Source organism: Lepus europaeus, chromosome 19 (genome assembly GCF_033115175.1).
Source record: "Lepus europaeus isolate LE1 chromosome 19, mLepTim1.pri, whole genome shotgun sequence".
Classification (NCBI taxonomy): domain Eukaryota; kingdom Metazoa; phylum Chordata; class Mammalia; order Lagomorpha; family Leporidae; genus Lepus; species Lepus europaeus.
In genome coordinates this window covers 6100192-6119201 of record NC_084845.1, presented here as the reverse complement: position 1 = coordinate 6119201, position 19010 = coordinate 6100192, and the positions used below count along the sequence as shown (strand labels likewise).

The 19010-nt window shown below is 68.5% G+C and overlaps 1 protein-coding gene across 3 annotated transcripts in view; it reads left to right on the top strand.

Annotated features, from left to right (window-relative positions):
- Positions 1–19010, top strand: part of MYH14 (myosin heavy chain 14) — a 64067-nt gene that overhangs the window by 24646 nt on the left and 20411 nt on the right. For all 3 annotated transcript variants that reach the window (XM_062176360.1, XM_062176361.1, XM_062176359.1), the window contains 16 exons: positions 1520–1638; positions 2493–2645; positions 3463–3636; positions 3852–4025; positions 4519–4633; positions 7002–7189; positions 7915–8036; positions 9389–9458; positions 9613–9773; positions 10680–10788; positions 13187–13318; positions 13906–14112; positions 15286–15423; positions 16834–16957; positions 17237–17408; positions 18710–18922. In XM_062176360.1, the coding sequence (XP_062032344.1) occupies positions 1520–1638; positions 2493–2645; positions 3463–3636; positions 3852–4025; positions 4519–4633; positions 7002–7189; positions 7915–8036; positions 9389–9458; positions 9613–9773; positions 10680–10788; positions 13187–13318; positions 13906–14112; positions 15286–15423; positions 16834–16957; positions 17237–17408; positions 18710–18922 (2371 nt within the window). The remainder of the gene's footprint in view (positions 1–1519; positions 1639–2492; positions 2646–3462; positions 3637–3851; positions 4026–4518; positions 4634–7001; positions 7190–7914; positions 8037–9388; positions 9459–9612; positions 9774–10679; positions 10789–13186; positions 13319–13905; positions 14113–15285; positions 15424–16833; positions 16958–17236; positions 17409–18709; positions 18923–19010) is intronic.

Here is a 19010-nt window from a genome sequence, read left to right as displayed (position 1 = left end):
CCCTGAGTCCTCATCCTGCCTGGTTCCACAAAGCACGAGCCCTCCCGAGAATTCGGACAACCACGGCACTCCCGTCCCCAGCCCCTGGCACGCGTTAGGGCGCAGCGTCCACCGCCTGGCCGCGGGCCTCGCGGCACCTCTGCCACGCCTTTCTTTATTTGCATTTTTTCTAAAGATTTATTTGAAAGGCAGAGTGATAGACACACACACGCACACACATGCACACACACCTATCTTCCATCTACTGGTTCACTCCCCACGTGGCTCCAATGACTGGGGCTGGGCCGGGCCGCAGTCGGGAGCCTGGAACTCCCTCCAAGTCTCCCACGGGGGTGGCAGGGGCCCACTGCCTTCCTAGGCGCATTAGCAGGGAGCTGGGTCCGAGGCAGAGCAGCCGGGACGCGAGCCTGCGCGCGTGGGATGCTCGTCACAGGCGGCAGCTTCACCTGCTGAGCTGAGCTCCAGCCCTGTCAGTTTCAGTTCTTAGACGCTTCCGGAAGCTGCAGCAGCACAGCCCCGCGAGGGGAAACTTCACACGCACACACGCACACGCACACGCACGCACACACACACTAGAGAGAGAGGGTCCCATCGGCCAGTTCTCTCTCCAAAGGCCCACAGTGACCTGGTTGGGCCAGGCTCAGTCCAGATCCCCATGTGGGAGGCCGGAGACCAGGAGCACCTGCCGCGGCCTCCCAGGGTCTGCATTAGCAGGAAACTGGAGTCCGGAGCCGGAGCCGGGAGTTAGACCTGGGCGCTCCGGCGTGGGCTGTGTGGCATCAGGCATCGGGCCAAGCGCCTGCCCTCTTTCCTTTTTTTTTTTTTTTTTTGACAGGCAGAGTGGACAGTGAGAGAGAGAGAGAGAGAAAGGTCTTCCTTTTGCCATTGGTTCACCCTCCAATGGCCGCCGCGGTAGGCGCGCTGTGGCCGGCGCACCGCGCTGATCCAATGGCAGGAGCCAGGTGCTTCTCCCGGTCTCCCATGGGGTGCAGGGCCCAAGGACTTGGGCCATCCTCCACTGCACTCCCTGGCCACAGCAGAGAGCTGGCCTGGAAGAGAGGCAACCGGGACAGGACCGGTGCCCCGACCGGGACTAGAACCCGGTGTGCTGGCACCGCAAGGCAGAGGATTAGCCTAGTGAGCCGCGGCGCCGGCCATGCCCTCTTTCCTAATCCTGAGATGCACACATCCTGAGCGGACCCTGAAGGGGTCCCTGGGTGCTTCCCTGACCACAGAGTGGCCGTCCCGAGGTCGCGCCGTGGCTGGCCGGGCCGGCTCCCGGCCGCCACACACTCAGGTCACGGCCGGGCTTCCTGCTTCGGGCACACCTCGTGGCGGGGTCTCTGCACGCATCCCCGGAGAGGTTCCGCCACCTCGGGTTTCTAGAAGGAGGACCGTGTGGCCCGAGCACGCTGCACACACACGGGCAGGAGTGGGAATGGGGCGGTAGCCCCCCGGCCCCCTCGCCTCGGCCAGCGCTGCTCCCCGCCGTGCTGACCTGGGTGCCTCTCGCCCTCAGCTGCACAGAAACTCTGCCGCCTCCTGGGGCTGGGGGTGACCGACTTCTCCCGGGCCCTGCTCACGCCCCGCATCAAGGTCGGCCGGGACTACGTGCAGAAGGCCCAGACCAAGGAGCAGGTAGGCGGCGCGGGCCCTGGTGCGGGAGCTGGGCCGACAGCAGGAAGGCAGGCAGAGCCAGGCCCCTAGGAGAAACCGAGAGGCCAGGACGGACTCAGAGCCAGGCCCCTAGGAGAAACCGTGGGGGCAGGATGGACTCAGAGCTCCCTGGAGGAGGCGGTTTCGGCGGTCAGGAGGCGCCAGGCAGAGGGGGCAGCCTGGGCAGGGTCCCCGGGGACTGTTACGGCTTTGGCCGACTGGGGCCATTGAGGCCAGCGAGGCGGGGAGTGATGGGGAGGTGGGGAGACTCGGCTGGGGCCGGGTCACCCAGGCCCTCAGGGGCTGGGGAAGGGAGACGATTCTCACCCAGGGCGCGGCGGGAGGCTGGGCAGGTTTTAAGCCAGAGAGCAGCTGGATGCCGTCTGTCTTGTCGAGACCTCTTCCCCTCCCCGGCTCCACTGCTGTCCTGGGGCGCTGGGGGCTGGGGCTCCAGGATGAAGGATTCACAGTGGGGGCCGCTCTCCGGTGGGGGGGCCCTCGCTTCACGGCGGGGCAGGCAGAGGCACAGAGAGGCCTGCTCACGTCTGAGGTTACACAGCCTCTCTGCGGCAGAGCCGACTCAGGCCCAGGCTTCCCAGCTCCTGCCTGCTGGGCCACGGAGCCAGAGGCCTGGGGAGGGTTCTGAGCCCAGGCCCTGAGCCCCACACAGCAGGGCTACAGGAAGGCTCTGCTCCCACCCACGTCCTCGCTCTCAAAGGGTGCGGGGTGGCCGAGCTCTGCCAGTTCCCCGGGGGCCCTCCCAGTGCTGACCGCACCCAGGGTCACCTTCCTGGCTGAGGCACAGGCTGGGCCCTCACTGCGCGCCCCACCCGCAGGCTGACTTCGCGCTGGAGGCCCTGGCCAAAGCCACCTATGAGCGCCTCTTCCGCTGGCTGGTCCTGCGGCTCAACCGTGCCCTGGACCGCAGCCCCCGCCAGGGCGCCTCCTTCCTGGGCATCCTGGACATCGCCGGCTTCGAGATCTTCCAGGTGTGACCCGGGTCCCTGTCTCCCTCTCTCTCTGGGCCCTGTCCTCCCGGTCCCTGTCCCCCCGGCCCCTGTCCCCCCGGCCCCTGTCCCTGGTCCCTGTCCCCGGCCCCTGTCCCCCCCGGCCCCTGTCCCCCCCGGCCCCTGTCCCCCTGGCCCCTGTCCCCTGTCCCTGTCCCCCCCGGCCCCTGTCCCCCCCGGCCCCTGTCCCCCTGGCCCCTGTCCCCTGTCCCTGTCCCCCCGGCCCCTGTCCCTGGCCCCTGTCCCTCCGGTCCCTGTCCCCGGTCCCTGTCCCCCGGCCCCTGTCCCCGGTCCCTGTCCCCTGGTTCTTGTCCCCCCAGGCCCCTGTCCCCCCGGTCCCTGTCCCCGGTCCCTGTCCCCGGTCCCTGTTCCCCCGGCCCCTGTCCCTGTCCCCGGTCCCTGTCCCCCGACCCCTGTCCCCGGCCCTGTCCCCCCGGTCCCTGTCCCCCCGGCCCCTGTCCCCGGCCCTGTCCCCCCGGTCCCTGTCCCCCCGGCCCCTGTCCCCCCGGCCCCTGTCCCCGGGCCCTGTCCCCCTGGCCCCTGTCCCCGGTCCCTGTCCCTGTCCCTGGTCCCTGTCCCTGTCCCCAGTCCTGTCCCCCCGGTCCCTGTCCCCCCGGCCCCTGTCCCCAGTCCCTGTCCCCCCGGCCCCTGTCCCCCCGGTCCCTGTCCCCTGTCCCCTGTCCCCGGCCCCTGTCCCCCGTCCCCTGTCCCCGGCCCCTGTCCCCAGTCCCTGTCCCCCCGGCCCCTGTCCCCGGCCCCTGTCCCCGGGCCCTGTCCCCTGACTCCCTGTCGCCCGCAGCTGAACTCCTTCGAGCAGCTGTGCATCAACTACACCAACGAGAAGCTGCAGCAGCTCTTCAACCACACCATGTTCGTGCTGGAGCAGGAGGAGTACCAGCGCGAGGGCATCCCCTGGACCTTCCTCGACTTCGGGCTGGACCTGCAGCCCTGCATCGACCTCATCGAGCGCCCGGTGAGCCCCGCGGCTGGGCAGGCGCTGAGGAGGGCGGCCGTGTCCTCGACGGGGACCGTGAGGCGCTGCAGACCAGACTGTCCACCACAGGCCCGGCTCCGGTCCGCGGGCTAGCGCGTGGCTCTGGCCTGGCCGTGCGTCCCGGGGTCCCTTAGAGCAACCGCGGTGTCCGGTGCTGGGGGTCTGACCCGCCCTCCTCTCCTGTCGCCGGTCAGGCCAACCCCCCTGGGCTCCTGGCCCTTCTGGACGAGGAGTGCTGGTTCCCCAAGGCCACGGACAAGTCCTTTGTGGAGAAGGTGGCCCAGGAGCAGGGGGGCCACCCCAAGTTCCAGCGGCCGCGGCAGCTGCGGGACCAGGCCGACTTCAGCGTCCTGCACTACGCGGGCAAGGTGAGCGGCCGGGCCAGCCTTGGGGCGTGTGGGTGGGAACAGGGACCTGGGGGGCTCTCCACGGATGTGAGGGGGGTGTGGGGGAAAGTAGGGACCACCTGGCGTCCACTTGGTGTCCAGCACACACAGGGCAGGGGCTCTGCCGAGGTCACCACTTCCTCAAGGAGGGGGCATTGTCAGGGGTTTTGAGGGGTGGATAGGAGTTTCCTGGGGGAGGGGGCTGGATGTGACCCCTGGGCCAGGGTTTGTCCCTGGTCTGAGGACAGCAGCAGGGGCCGGAGGAAGGCAGGAGGGGGACCTCCAGGAAGAGGGTCCTGCGAGGGTGGCCAGAGAAGGGCCAGGAAGGGGCGGCAGGGGGCGGGGCGGGAGGGGCGGGACCGGCAGGAGGCGGAGTCAGCTTATGAGGTGCAGTTCTGGATATGGACACGAGGTGGCGCCATGGCCTCGCCCGTGGGGAGCCTGCAGGCCACAAACGGTCCCACTCTGCCCGCAGGTGGACTACAAGGCCAACGAGTGGCTGATGAAGAACATGGACCCTCTGAACGACAACGTGGCGGGCCTGCTTCACCAGAGCACGGACCGGCTGACCGCCGAGATCTGGAAAGACGGTGAGGACCCGCTCCCCGGCCCGGGACGGGGTGTTTGACTGGGGGGGGGGGGGCTGTCACCTGCTGTTTTTAGCGATGCTCGCCGGTGGGGCGGGCAGGGCGGAGCTCTGGCCAGGAGCCCAGGTGGATCCCAGCCCCGGGGGCGCTCTGGTCCCTGCGCTACAGCGGCCACACCTGCCTGCGTGCATCTGCGTGGCCTCCAGGCGACCCGTGGCACCGACTGCAGGGCAGCTGTGTGGGTAGCCGGGGCGGGCCGGGGCGCGGTCCGTGAGTTCTAATATCTCACCCCCTGCGTGCTTAGCCCAGAGGGGTCGTGCAGGGCCGGCCGGGGGTGAAGAACCTGTTGGAGGCGCGGGCGCTGTCCGCCCCTGGGACCTGAAATACTTAGCAATGTCTGCAGAGGAGGGGTCGGCGGAGCACCGAGGGGGCGGGGCCTGCCTGCCCTGCTGTGCCCAGTCCCCTACTGGCCCGGGGCTTTGGCCATCAGTCGGCTCCGAGGGGTCCCTCCAGGGGGCGCCTTAGCCCTGGCCGGCCCCCATCTTCCGTGGGGGTCTTAGAAGGCGCAGCCACAGAGGGGCCGCACGCGGGTGGGACGAGGGGGTCCCAGCGCGAGCTTGCAGGGCGGGGGGCACCGGGAGCGCTCTGGGGAGCCGGAGCTACAAGGAGAAGGTGGAGTTTTGGTCTCACAGAGGGTGACAGACCAGCAGACAGATCCCCATTCTGCGGGGGGATCATCTCCCCCACACTGGAAACCCACCCCCTCTCCCAGGCGCCTGTCCCTGCCACGGACCAGAGCCCCCGCGCCCCTCAGTCACCCCGCTCCTCTGTGGGCGCCTGGCTCTCGAAGCTTCGCAGAGAGCGTGGACCCGGGGCGTGGGGTGGGGCTGGCACGGAGTCGGCTCCTCCCCGGTTCTCCCACAGCAGCCCGAGGCCAGGGCTGCGCATCACAGGCAAAGCTGTGGGCACAGGGGCACAGGGACGGGCGGGAATGGGGGCCCGCTTCCCATGTCCGCTGCCTGGAGCCCAGAGCCAGGCAGCCACGTCCCGGCAGCCCGGGCACCAGGCACGGAGACGGGCTGTCCTGCGGAAGCAGGACAGGTGGGCGGGGAGCTTCCCGGCAGCCAGAGCAGAGGGAGAGAGGGACCGATCCGGAAGTCTAGAGGTTTTCCCTGCTGCTGCAGATTCTCTCGGGACGTCGGTGCCCCGGGGTGGACGCCAGGTGGACACGGCCAGCGCTCGGGTTTCCCTCCGGCTTCGCCCCGAGCTGCCGACTAACACTGCTCTCCTCTCTCTTCCTGTCGCTCTCCCCTCCTGTCCTCCCATGCATCTCTCTCTCTGCCATCTCTCTGCCATCTCCCCCACCCCACCCGCCCTCCCCCACCCCAGAGCACGGGGGTTTCCAGCCGCTCTCTTTGCTGGGCGCCTTCCGGCCGCCGCCCCCAGGATCTGCAGGGAGGCGCTGCTCGGCCGCTGCTCTGCCCGGGGGTGGGTGTCTCCGCGTGGACGGTGAGCCTCGCCGACCAGGAGGGCCTGGTCTCAGCCCTTCCTGTCTACCCGGAGCTCTCTCCTCCTCCTCTCCCTCCCCGTTGTCAGCCCCTCAGCGGTTTCCAGAGTGTGTGTGAAGGCAGCCTGTGTGTCCTGAGCACCTACTGTGTGCATCCGTTGCCGACACCCAGTGAGGCAGATGCTGGCACTACTGGCCCACTGCACAGGGTCACACAGCCAGCAGGTGGACTGGGGCCATCTCGCTCTTATCCGAGTGTTAGAATTTGACCAGTGAAAGTTACCGCTCTAGGGGCGGGGTGGGGGAGTGGCGCCCCGGGGAGGAGAAGGCCTCCGCTGAGCCCCTCCCGCACGCACACCAGGCCCTGCCGCCCTGGGTCGGGGTCCGGGCCGCTGTGGAGAGGCCCGGCCGCTTCTCACCTGTTGACGCGGCGCCACCTGGCGGCCGCAGGGGGAATAGCGCTACTGTGAAACCCGGGGAGCAGTGGGCCCCTCAGAGCGAGGCTCCAGCGTGCTGGGTGGAACGCGCTCGTCACCCGCTGCGCACCGTGCCCCTGCAGCGACGCTCACGGCCTCCGAGCCCTCGGCCAGCGTTACTGCCGCGTCCTAGAGGGGCAGACAGGACAGAGACCGGGGTTGGAGAGGACGCCCCCTGCCCAGCTGCAGTCCCGATGGTCCGGGTCTGGGTCCTGTGGGCTCAGCACAGCCTTCCACCTTCCGACCTCAGTTTCCCTGTCTGTCCAGTGGGGCTGCTGGCACCCGCCTCGCCAAGCAGTGGGAGGGGCTCCCTATGTCTCGTACATAGCCTGGCCCTCGGCCCATCCAGCCCCCCAAAGTTGACGCGGCCCCTCCCTTGCCCCCGCAGTGGAAGGCATCGTGGGGCTGGAGCAAGTGAACAGCCTTGGGGACGGCCCTCCGGGCGGCCGGCCGCGCCGGGGCATGTTCCGGACCGTGGGGCAGCTGTACAAGGAGTCCCTGAGCCGCCTCATGGCCACGCTCAGCAACACCAACCCCAGCTTCGTGCGCTGCATCGTCCCCAACCACGAGAAGAGGGTGAGTGACCCAGCCCGGTAGGCCAGTGCGGGACAGCCCCCGGCCCCACGCACGCCGCTCCTCCCACGGCGGCCGTGCGACCTGGAAGAAGTTGCTTCCGTCCCCGGGCTCCGCGCGCCCTTGGGGAGGTTCACTCATCCGTGTGACGTCAGCGCACCGAGCTCTTGCCGTGAGCTGGGTGCAGGCGCTGGGGAGGCAGCTGGGAGCGAGGCACGCCCACGCCTCTTCCCGGGAGCTCACCGCAGGCCTCAAGTGGCCGTCCAGCTCCATCTGTGCAGGTGGAAGACGTCGGGTGGGGTTGGGTCTCGTCAGGGAAATCAGGGGAGGCTCCCTGGAGGGGGTGTCACTGAGCTCCAGGGTGAATGGCTTTCCAAGCAGAGAGCGCTGGTGTGCGCTGGTTAACGTGTTGCCACCTGGGTTTGCAGCGGGGCCCTGTGCCGACGGCCTCTGTGTGCGGCTGGCCCAGGCTGCTTCCGCCGGGGCCTCACCTCCACCTGTGACTTGAGCGAGGTCATGGTCACGGCGGTCCCCCAGGCATTTCCGCCTGGCTGCAGCTCCGCCGGCGCCCGGCGCCTGGCCCGTAGTGGGTGCTCGGTAGATGACGGGCGGGACCACGGTGGAGTGCGGAGACCGTGATGGGGAGAGGGGCCCCGCTGACCCGGGCCGCTGAGTGGCGCCCCCGCGCGGCGGCCGCTGACGCGACGTCCGTCCGGCTGTCCCCGCAGTCTGGGAAGCTGGAGCCCAAGCTGGTGCTGGACCAGCTGCGCTGCAACGGGGTCCTGGAGGGCATCCGCATCTGCCGCCAGGGCTTCCCCAACCGCATCCTCTTCCAGGAGTTCCGGCAGCGGTGAGCGGGCGGCGGGGGCGGGGTGCAGGCGGGGCGGAGCTGCGGGCGCTGGCAGGGGGCGGGGTGCAGGCAGGGGGGCGGGGCTGCGGGCACGGGCGGGGTCGGGGCGGTGGGGTGGGGGGTGGGGGGGCTGTGGGCAGCGGTGAGCGGGCAGCGGAGGGGGGGCCGGGCGGGGGGGGCGACGGGGGGCGGGCGGGGCAGGGCTGCGGGGCTGCAGGCACTGGCTGGGGGGGGGCTGTGGGCAGCAGTGAGCGGGGCGCTGGCGGGCGCTGGGTGGCGGGGGGCGCCTGCCTTCCACTCTGCTGCTCGAGGCTGGGGCCGGGGAGCTCACTTCAGCGAGTTGCAGTCTGCACTTGTTGAACACAGGACAGGACAGAAAAAAAAGTCCGAGCCGGTAAATTGTAACAAAGTAGTCAGCTTCGCCCAGGCGAGCGAGCAGCTGCTCATGCAGCGGAGGCTTTGTAGCTGCGACACGTAAAGGGAGAAGAGCGGTACGATTAGTTGTTAACTATTCAACCCCGGGCACCCAAAATATTTTTAATTTTAAAGATTTATTTATGTGGCAGGCAGAGTTACAGAGTGGGGGAGGAACAGAGAGAGAAGGACCTTCTGTCCGCTGGCTCACCCCCCACGTGGCCACAGCAGCTGGGGCTGGGCCAGGCTGCAGCCAGGAGCCAGGAGCGCCATCGGATCTCCCGCGCAGGCGCAGACTCACGTCCCTGAGCGCCACTCGCTGCCCCTGCCGTCAGCAGGGAGCTGGAGTCAGAGGGAGGCAGGACTGGAGCCCGGACCCTCTACTGTGGGATGTGGGTGCCCAGGAAGCATCCTCACCGGGGCCGGGGCCGCCTCCTCGTGGACGTCCAGGCGCCACGAGATGGCTTAGCCAGCGTAGCTGCTGTGGAAGTAGGCCGTGACGCGGGGCAGCGTAGTTCGCAGCTGCGGTTGGTTGAGTGAGTGTAGAACCCGCAAACACAGGCCGGCGGGGCATCAGAGCACTGCGATCTTATGTGACTGTCGACGTCCAGGCAGAGGACACGGGGTGGGGGCAGGGCTCCGAGGGCCAGCACGCGTGCATCACGTCACAGCCCCCCCAGCTCTCTCAGAAGTCAAGGCCAGGGCTGTGTCCTCCTCACGCTTCTGCTCTGAGCCGCCCCATCCCACGTCCGGGACCCAGGAGGGGGCCAGGCTGCCGCTGTGGCCAACCCGGGCAGTGGACTAGAGTGCTTGGCTGGTGTGTGGCGCTTGCTTCGTGCTGGTTCTGCCGGTCCCTCCGAGCCCAGCGCCGGCCGCAGCAGGCGCACGGTGACACCTTGCGGGGGCCCTCTGTTCCCCAACCCGCCCCCCTGCTGCAGGTACGAGATCCTGACGCCCAACGCCATCCCCAAGGGCTTCATGGATGGGAAGCAGGCCTGTGAGAAGATGGTGAGTGTGTGTGCCTGTACGGTCGTGTGCACACGTGTGCAGGGCCCAGGGTGGCGAGCAGCCAGGCAGGGAGGCTAGGCCCTGCCCTCCCTGTTGCCCCCTCCCCGTCACTCTTCCCCCTTCCTCACTGCCGCCCTCCCCACACCGACCACAGATCCAGGCCCTGGAGCTGGACCCCAACCTGTACCGCGTGGGCCAGAGCAAGATCTTCTTCCGGGCCGGGGTCCTGGCCCAGCTGGAGGAGGAGCGGGACCTGAAGGTCACAGACATCATCGTGTCCTTCCAGGCCGCCGCCCGGGGATACCTGGCTCGCAGGTGGGGCCGCGTTCTCTCCCGGGGTCCCGGCGGCTGAGGCAGGCTGAGGCAGGGGTGGGCCAGATGGCCCCGGCGTCAGGGGCTCCTCACAAGAGGCCGGGAGACAGCGGGGGAGGCCCTGGGAGCCCAGGCCTCCTGTGCCATGGTCCCCGAGGGCCCTGCGCTGCGGGCGCTAGACTCAGTCATGGGCGAGCAGCCAGCCCTGCTAGTGGGCCTGGGCAACAGCCTGACCCCTCACCCACCCTGGCCAGGTGTGGACCTGGGCAACAGCCTGACCCCTCACCCACCCTGGCCAGGCCCTCGAGGGGCTCCGGCCTGGAGGGGGACACTGAGGGTCCAGTGCAATGGCCTTTGACGGGGGCTGTGGAGGTATAGCAAGGGGGCTCTGACCAAGGGAGGGGGCGGGGTCCCAGAAAGGAGGGAGCCTTGCGAAGGCCTGGGGAGCAGGCGCCTGGGCCGTTCCAGGGGTGTGCGAGATAAAGGGAGTGGCAGGCCCTGGGCGGGGACCTCGTCCAGGGACAGCGGGAGCTGCGGTGGCTGAGGGCAGGGGAGGGGCAGGTCTGCTCTGGGCTCCCTGAGAGTGGAGGCTGGGGTGAGGCCATGGGGGAGGACGGGGGCTGGGGGTGGGCCTGTCAGCCCTCCTCGGGCAGCCACTGCACACAGCAGGCGTTTAATAACGGCCGCCCGCGTGGGGGAGCTGGGGCGGGCGGTGGGGGAGCTGGGGCGGCCGGCGGTGGGGGGGGAGCTGGGGCGGGCCGGCAGCCGGGCCTCCCCCTGCACACAGGGGCGTCCCGCGTGGGGGAGCTGGGGCGGGCGGTGGGGGGGCTGGGGCGGCCGGCGGTGGGGGGGGAGCTGGGGCGGGCCGGGGGGGGGGGGGAGCTGCGGCCCAGCCCCCGCCTCCCCCAGGGCCTTCCAGAGGCGGCAGCAGCAGCAGAGCGCCCTGCGGGTGATGCAGAGGAACTGCGCCGCCTACCTCAAGCTGCGGCACTGGCAGTGGTGGCGGCTGTTCACCAAGGTGAGCGGGGTGCGTGTGCGCCTGTGTGTGTGCACCTGTGTGTGCGTGTGCACCTGTGTGTGCCTGTGTGTGCACCTGTGTGTGCGTGCGCGCCTGTGTGTGCCTGTGTGTGCGCCTGTGTGTGGGTGTGTGCACACATGGGCATGTGTGTGTGTATGCACGGCTGCACCCCTCGCGTGGGCCCAAGAGGCCCAACTGTGGCCGGCACGGAGCAGAGGCTCAGGGCAGCTTTGGGCCCAAGGCTGAGTCAGGCCCCCGGGACCTCCCTCCAGGCCAGCGACTCCCAGGAGGGCTCCCAGGTGGAGGAGAGCAGTGAATGGGTGCAGTTAAAACCAGGACAGCTCACTGGGCACAGTCAGGGAGACCAGGCGGGGGCTTCCAGCCAGGCTTCATGGGACAGGGCTTGCCTTCCCCGCACTGACATGTGACAGCACACACAGAACATGTGTGACACAGAACATGTGTGACAGCAGAGTACTGTGACAGCACACACAGAACATGTGTGGCAAAGCACGTGGACAACATACATAGCACATGTGTCACAGCACATGAAGCACCATGACAGCACATAGAACACGTATGATGCTCCGGTGCCGCGGCTCACTAGGCTAATCCTCCGCCTTGCGGCGCCAGCACACCGGGTTCTAGTCCCGGTTGCGGCACTGGATTCTGTCCCGGTTGCCCCTCTTCCAGGCCAGCTCTCCGCTGTGGCCCGGGAGTGCAGTGGAGGATGGCCCAAGTGCTTGGGCCCTGCACCCCATGGGAGACCAGGAGAAGCACCTGGCTCCTGGCTTCGGATCAGTGCGGTGCGCCGGCCGCGGCGGCCATTGGAGGGTGAACCAACGGCAAAGGAAGACCTTTTTCTCTGTCTCTCTCTCTCTCATACTGTCCACTCTACCTGTCAAAAATTTTAAAAAAGAACACATATGATGAAGCAATGGACGACATGCATAGCACATGTGACAGCACATACAGAACATGTATGGTATAGCACATGTAACAACACATGAAGCACCATGACAGCACACAGAACTGTAACAGCACATGGACAACAGCACATGTGTAACACAGCACATGTGGCAGCACCCACAAAATGTGTGACACAGCACACACGGAGCGCTGATGCACACACAGAGAACACGTGTGACGTCGCACACAGCACTGCCGACCCGGGAAGCTCCTCGAGCCTGGTGTCCATGCTGTGGGCACCCCCATGACAGCCCTGTGACTCTGTCCCCAGCTCCTGCAGGGCTCAGACGGGCATGGCCTGCCCAGGCCCGCAGATAAATCGCATCCCGGTGTACACTGTCGGTCATCCCGGGCTCCGCTCGGACAGGACCTCCTAAGGACGTAGACGGCCCCTCCCAGGAGCCTGCAGGGGCTGCGCAGGCTCTGGACGCCCCTCCGGCCACCAGGGTCTGTCCCGCACTGCAGCACCGTCTGCTTCCCCCTGGTGGTCACCTGCAGAACCTTCCTGCACAGGGGCCAGCAGCAGGTGCAGGCTTGCCCCCCAGCAGCTCGGCTGGGCTGGCGTGGCCTCCTCTTACGGCATCTCCAGCCACACCCCCAGCTCTCCCTCTCAGAGGACCGGCCAGGGTCACACACCAGCTCAGAGCCACACAGCGCACATCAGAGGGACCCGGCGGGGGTTGACCTGCGCAAAGCAGAGAGGCAGAGTCAGGTCATCAGGCTCCAGCCCTGGAGCTGAGGGGCTGGGCGATCCCCCAGTGGGAAATTGGAGAGGAGTTAGGGAGCTAAGTGGGTGTGCAGGGCAGGCCGGCGCTAACCAAGCGCTTCCCCTAAGTGCCGGCGGCTCTCCCAGGGACTGGGAGACAATCGGACACAAAGATGCAGTTCTGCCGGCCTGGAGCCCACAGTCACGGCGGAGGCCGGCCTGCGTGGAGTTACAGCAGGCATGGGGCGGCCCGGGAGAAGTTTGCAGGTCCCAGGTCCTGGGGAGAAGTTTGCGGGTCCCAGGTCCTGGGGAGCCGCGATGTGACTGGATGGGCGCCGAGTCCTGCCGACGGACGGCTGTGAGGGCGGCTCTGACGTAGAGCTGGAAGGAGCGCTAGAAACAGCACCGGGTCGGGAGGAGGGCAGTGAATTGGGTGAACCGAGTGGAAAACAGCGGGGCAGAAGCCATCAGAGTGGGGAGGGCGGTTCGTGGACCGTGTGTCGGCCCCACCTGATCACGGGACTCTGGCCCCAGGCCTTAAACAGCACAGCAGAGGCCATGGTCTGCCTCGGCCTCAGGGGCTTCCCTTGGCACAAAGGAAAAATGCCACATTGGGGTGCTGTCCGTGCACCTGTCTCCCGAGGGCTGGCTCGTCCTTGCTGTGAGCCCCCCGGGACTGGAACCCGTGCTCAGGCGTAGCCGGCCCCCACCTCCCCCCGCCAGGTGAAGCCGCTGCTGCAGGTGACGCGGCAGGACGAGGTGCTGCAGGCGCGGGCCCAGGAGCTGCAGAAGGTGCAGGAGCTGCAGCAGCAGAGCGCCCGCGAGGTGGGCGAGCTGCAGGGCCGCGTGGCGCAGGTGAGCGGGGCGGGGCGGGCCGGCAGCGCGGGGCTTGGCCTGGGTGTGCGGGACCGGCCTGAGATGGGGTCATGAGCGCTGGGCGGGGGCTGGTCCCCGGAGGTGGGGTCATGAGTGCTGGGCGGGGGCTGGTCCCTGGAGGTGGGGTCATGAGCGCTGGGCGGGAGCTGATCCCCAGCAGTGGGCGGCCTGAGCGCTGGGCGGGGGCTGGTCCCCAGCAGTGGGCGGCCTGAGCGCTGGGCGGGGGCTGGTCCCCGGAGGTGGGCGGCCTGAGCGCTGGGCGGTGGAGTTTTGGGGGGCCGGGAGATAGGTTTCCGTATTGTTGCTACCCTGAAAGAATGCTGGGGCAGCCCTCTTCAGCATTTTTGTGTTGTGTTTTCTGCGTTACTTCCTGTGGTTCTATTGTCACGTAGGAGTGTTAAGTGATATGCGAAGTGGAGGGTGGCTGGGCAGGGAGAGACTGGGAGGCTGGAGGGAGGGTCCAGGGCGGAGAGCTGGGGGCAGGAGGCGCCTGGCGCTCCCGTGTGGGCCGCCCTGGGGGCAGCGCCTGCTGACTCCTTGCTCCCCACCCCAACCCCCGGCCCCAGCTGGAGGAGGAGCGCACCCGCTTGGCGGAGCAACTGCGAGCTGAGGCAGAGCTGTGTGCGGAGGCCGAGGAGACGCGGGGGCGCCTGGCAGCCCGCAAGCAGGAGCTGGAGCTGGTGGTGTCGGAGCTGGAGGCCCGCGTGGGCGAGGAGGAGGAGTGCAGCCGCCAGCTCCAGGGCGAGAAGAGGCGGCTGCAGCAGCACATCCAGGTCCGGACGCCCGTGCCCACTGTCCACGCCCCATGCCCACCGGGCCACGCCCCATACCCCAGGCCCAGTGGCCACACCCCCGCCCGGGCCACACCCCCACGTCCACTGGGCCACACCCCACACCTACTGGTCACACTCTGCACCCACTGGGCCACGCCCTCATGCCCACTGGCCACACCCCGTGCCCGCTGGGCCGCGCCCTCCATGCCCTTCTCTTCCCTCCCCACCTCTGCTCTGCAGGCCCCCTCCTGTGCTCCTGATTTCGGAGAAAACAGCTCGGAGCCCCTTACACAAACACCATACTTCTTAGCTCAATTAAGGGGAGACAGTAACAGGCGCGAACGTCTGGCGCGGCTGGGTCGGGGCGCTGCCCTCCGGGCCGCACGCCCCCGCCCCCGCCCCCGGAGATCCCGCTGCTACTCAGACAGCAGGTGTTCCCGGGGCACGTGCGCTCTGCCCCCTCTCACAGTGCGGAGCGCATTTGCGCGCAGTTCTCCGGGGGCTGATTTCAAAGTTGAAACAAGCGAAGTTAAACAGCGGGAAATCCGGTCCCTCCGTCATGCTGGCTGCTTCTCGCGGCCTCCTCCTTCCGCCGGGGATCAGCGGATGGCAGGACACGTGGCGCTGGCAGATCAGGAGGCCGCCCCACGCCCAGGGGTCTGCGGGGAGGAGGGCGGGGCCCAGCTGCCGTGGGAGGATGCCACGCTCTGATCGGCAGGAACGGAGCCAGGACTAAGCAGCCCTGCCTGGCCCCTGGGTCAGCTGGGAGGGTCAGCCGGCCAGGGCACCTCATCTGCCAGCAAAGCTCACAGGAGGACCTGTGCGGGCGGCGCCACTTGAACCCCCCCCCCCGCAGATGTCATGGCGGCACAGGAGGCCGACCCTGTCTCAGGGCGCCTGCTGACCGCCCCGGGCCAGTGCCCGTGTGTGTGGTGTGGTCCCTGTGCACACAACCCCGATCACACGCGAGAGCGCCATCTCCCCAGGACAGGCATCCCTAGTACCCTCGGCGCCTGAGCAGCCCTGGCATACAAGAGGCGCTCCATAAATGCGTGTCGAGCTAATGAGCGCATGGGAAGACCAAGGGTGTGGACCCGGCTGAGCCAGGCTCCCAGATGCTTGGGCCGCCCCTCGCCCCCAGCCCGAGTGCTCACCTGTGCGCCCCGCACGCAGGAACTGGAGACCCACCTGGAGGCGGAGGAGGGGGCGCGGCAGAAGCTGCAGCTGGAGAAGGTGACGACCGAGGCGCGGCTGAAGAAGTTCGAGGAGGACCTGGTGCTGCTGGAGGACCAGAACACGAAGCTGAGCAAGGTGGGGCCGCGAGAGCCGGCGGGGCGGGGGCGGGGCCGAGCGGCGGGGGCGGGGCGGCGAGCAGCGGGGCGGGGCTGTGAGGAGTGGGGGCGGGGCTATGAGGAGTGTGGAGTAGGGGGCTGTTGAGAGGCGGCAGGGGCGGGGCTGTGAGCAGCGGGAGCGGGGCTGTGAGGAGCGGGGCGGGGCCGAGCGGCGGGGGCGGGGCTGTGAGGAGTGGGGGCGGGGCTGTGAGGAGCGGGGCGGGGCCGAGCGGCGGGGGCGGGGCTGTGATGAGTGGGGGCGGGGCAGTGAGCAGGGGCGGGGCCGAGTGGGGGCGTGGCTGTGAGCAGCAGGAGCGGGGCGGCGGGGGCGGTGACCGCAGTGGGTGGAGAGTTGGTGTCCACGCTGTGCGTGAGGTGTCGGAGACCAACAACGCAGAGCTCCAGGCGGATGAGAGCTGGGCAGGAAGTCGGCGCGGGCCGTCCGAGTGGAGGAGTGGCAAGCAGACAAACGAGCAGGAGACGGGGCTCGGGCCCTAGGCCAGGGAGAAGAGCAGGGGAGCCACGCTGCTCGCTCGTCATTGGCGGCTGCAGGCGGCGGGAGGAGTGCGGTTCTGACCGCCCGCCTGGCCTGTGCCGCCAGGGCCCAGCATCCGTGCATTCACCCCTCCGTGGATCGAAGACATTTCTTTTTTGAAGAGCTGCATCTGTGCTGAGTGGGTGCAGTGGGTGGGCCTTCCCTAGACAGGAGGGCGTCAGCTGGACCCCGTGTCAGGGTTAGTCACCCAGAGACCACTGGGAGCTGGCAGGGGGCCGAGCGGTTTGTATGAAAGGGACCTGAGCATCCGGGGACTTTGGTGTGGGCGGGGCTCCGGATGCAGCCGGCCGCTGCAGGTGGAGGGTCAGGTGCACCAGCTTCCTGGGGCGTCGCGTTGTGGCCCCTCATGCTGTACCAGGAGCTGGGGGATCCCTGGCTACCTGCGGCGGGGCCGAGGGTGTAGGTAGGGTATAGCGCAGGGCGGCGGAGAGCGCAGATGGGGCCGGACGCGGCCTGGCCCTGGCTGCGGCGCCATCATCCTGTTCCGCTCGGCCCCTGCCTCTCCTTAGGACGGTGCTGGCTCCGTTGGGTTCGGTCAGGGTTAGCCGCTCCGAGTCTGCAGGCTGCTGCCCGGGCCAGCTTCCTCGGCTCTCAGGTGCTGGTCCCTGGCCGCGCGGGCTGGGCGGCACCCGAGTGCCTGTCCGCCCAGCTCCGGGAAGGCAGCGGCCGGGCCAGGACACTCCGGGCACTGTTTTCCAGAGCAGAGGACTGGGGTCAGTGGGCTGCTGGGCCAGTGGCTGGTGCCGGACTTGAGACCCGGGCAGGAACGGGCGCGGGGCGAATGCGCAGGCGAGGCCGCGCGGCCCGGCTCTCAGCGCTCCCACCACCCCTCAGGAGCGGAAGCTGCTGGAGGAGCGGCTGGCCGAGTTCTCCTCCCAGGCCGCCGAGGAGGAGGAGAAGGTCAAGAGCCTGAACAAGCTGCGGCTCAAATACGAGGCCACCATCGCAGACATGGAGGGTGAGCGCCCGGGGTCTGCGCATGCTCCCACTAGGGTCAGCCCGGGGCAGACGGAGGGCCGCCCAGCTCCGCCGTCTCTCGCTCTCCGTCGGGTCGCCCCACTTTCTCGCCATCCTTTGCTGATGAAACCAGAGGGAAGGGTCGAGAGGAGGAAGCGGTGGACACAGGGCAGGGTCAGAGGCGGAGGCACGGGCTGCCGCGGGAGGGGGGGGGGAGGAGCGCCCCCGGGCCTGGCCCCCAGGGTCCCGGAGGGAGACGCTGAGCACGGCCGCCCCGCAGACCGCCTGCGGAGGGAGGAGAAGGGCCGTCAGGAGCTGGAGAAGCTGAAGCGGCGGCTGGACGGCGAGAGCTCGGAGCTGCAGGAGCAGGTGTTGGAGCAGCAGCAGCGGGCGGAGGAGCTGAGGGCCCAGCTGGGCCGCAAGGAGGAGGAGCTGCAGGCCGCGCTGGCCAGGTGCGGGGGCGGGGCCTGGGGGGCCGAGCCTCTCTCTGCCCGTGGAGATCGGGGGAGCTGCGCGTCCACCAGGTCCAGGGGAAAGTGCAGGCGCCCAGCAGGGGGAAGTCCCGCGTCTCCTGCGCTGCGCCCCAAAGCCAGCGCAGTTGTCATTGTGTCCGGGTCATCGGCCCTGCTGTGTGCCCAGGAGGCACTCGGTGTCCAGCGCTGGGATGCCCTGTGCCTCCTGCAGCTCACGATGCCCTTGGTTTTGGGTACAGCTCCGCTTCAGAGACGCCACGGGTGGGAAGATGCCCACCTGAGCCGGTGGTACTCACTCTGTGTTGTATGTGTGTGTGAGAGAGTTAGGAACGTGCACCCCCAGTCTAACTTCTGGGTTCAGTCCCGACTCCTCCCCTCCCTGGCCATATGGTCTCACCCAGGCGACATCATCGCTCTGGCCTCAGTCTCTTCATCTGTGAAATGGGGCGATCACAGAAGGGGTGCATCCAACCGCGGGCAGACGCTAAGCCCCTATAAAGGCTAGATATACATCTTTTAATTTTTGTTGATTTTTTTGAGAGAGATGTCCCAAGTGCACGTTAACCCCTCAGATGCCTGCAGCGGCTGGGCCTGGGCTGGGCCGAAGCCGGGAACCAGGAGCTCAGCCCGGGTCTCCCATGGCATTGGCAGGGACCCGGCTCCTGGAGCCCGGGTCGCATTAGGCCCCGGTGCCGACCCAGCAGTCACTCGCTGCCCCGGGCCCAGTCCCAGCCACCTCTAACCCACGCTCTGCCTAGCCCACGCCCACACACCTTTCTCGATCCCTGTGTTTTCCTCAGCGGTGGGCTGGGCTCAGTTGCACCTTCTGTTAGACCCAGAGCTGCTGTGTAGAGGCTGAGCCACTGGCCAGTGGAGAGAGGGCGGCTGCCCAGGCCCGGTGGCCCCTGAGCCGTTACTGCCAGCTCAGCGCGCTGACACCAGGCCTGTGAGGAGAGGCTGTGGGCTCGGCCCAACCGCGCCCTCCTCCCAGGCGCCTTCCCCACGCTGGGCCTCGGTTCCTCACCCGGCACCAGCATGAACCAAGGGGCTGCCTGAGGCCAGGACCCAGTGGGTGTTTCCCGTGTGAGGAAGTCAGTGTCGGTCCCACTTCACAGCTAAGAAAACTGAGGTGCGCAGTGTTGAAGTCTCGGGCCCAAGGCCAGAGCCCGGATTGGAACCCAGGAGTGCCCCCCGGGAAGCTGGCAGCTGCCTCTCCATCGCAGAAGCTATCCCTGGCGCCCGCCTGCCCTGAACCACCTCATGGTTCTCGTCACCCCCAGGGCGGAGGACGAGGGCGGGGCCCGGGCCCAGCTGCTCAAATCCCTGCGGGAGGCGCAGGCCGGGCTGGCGGAAGCCCAGGAGGACCTGGAGGCCGAGCGCGCGGCCAGGGCCAAGGCGGAGAAGCAGCGCCGGGACCTGGGGGAGGAGCTGGAGGCGCTGCGGGGCGAGCTGGAGGACACCCTGGACTCCACCAACGCGCAGCTGGAGCTCAGGTAAGGCCGGCGCCCTGGGCGGACGCAGCCAGTGCGAGGCGTGGGCACCTGCAGAGCGGGCGGCAGGGAGTGGGCTGGGGGCAGGGCC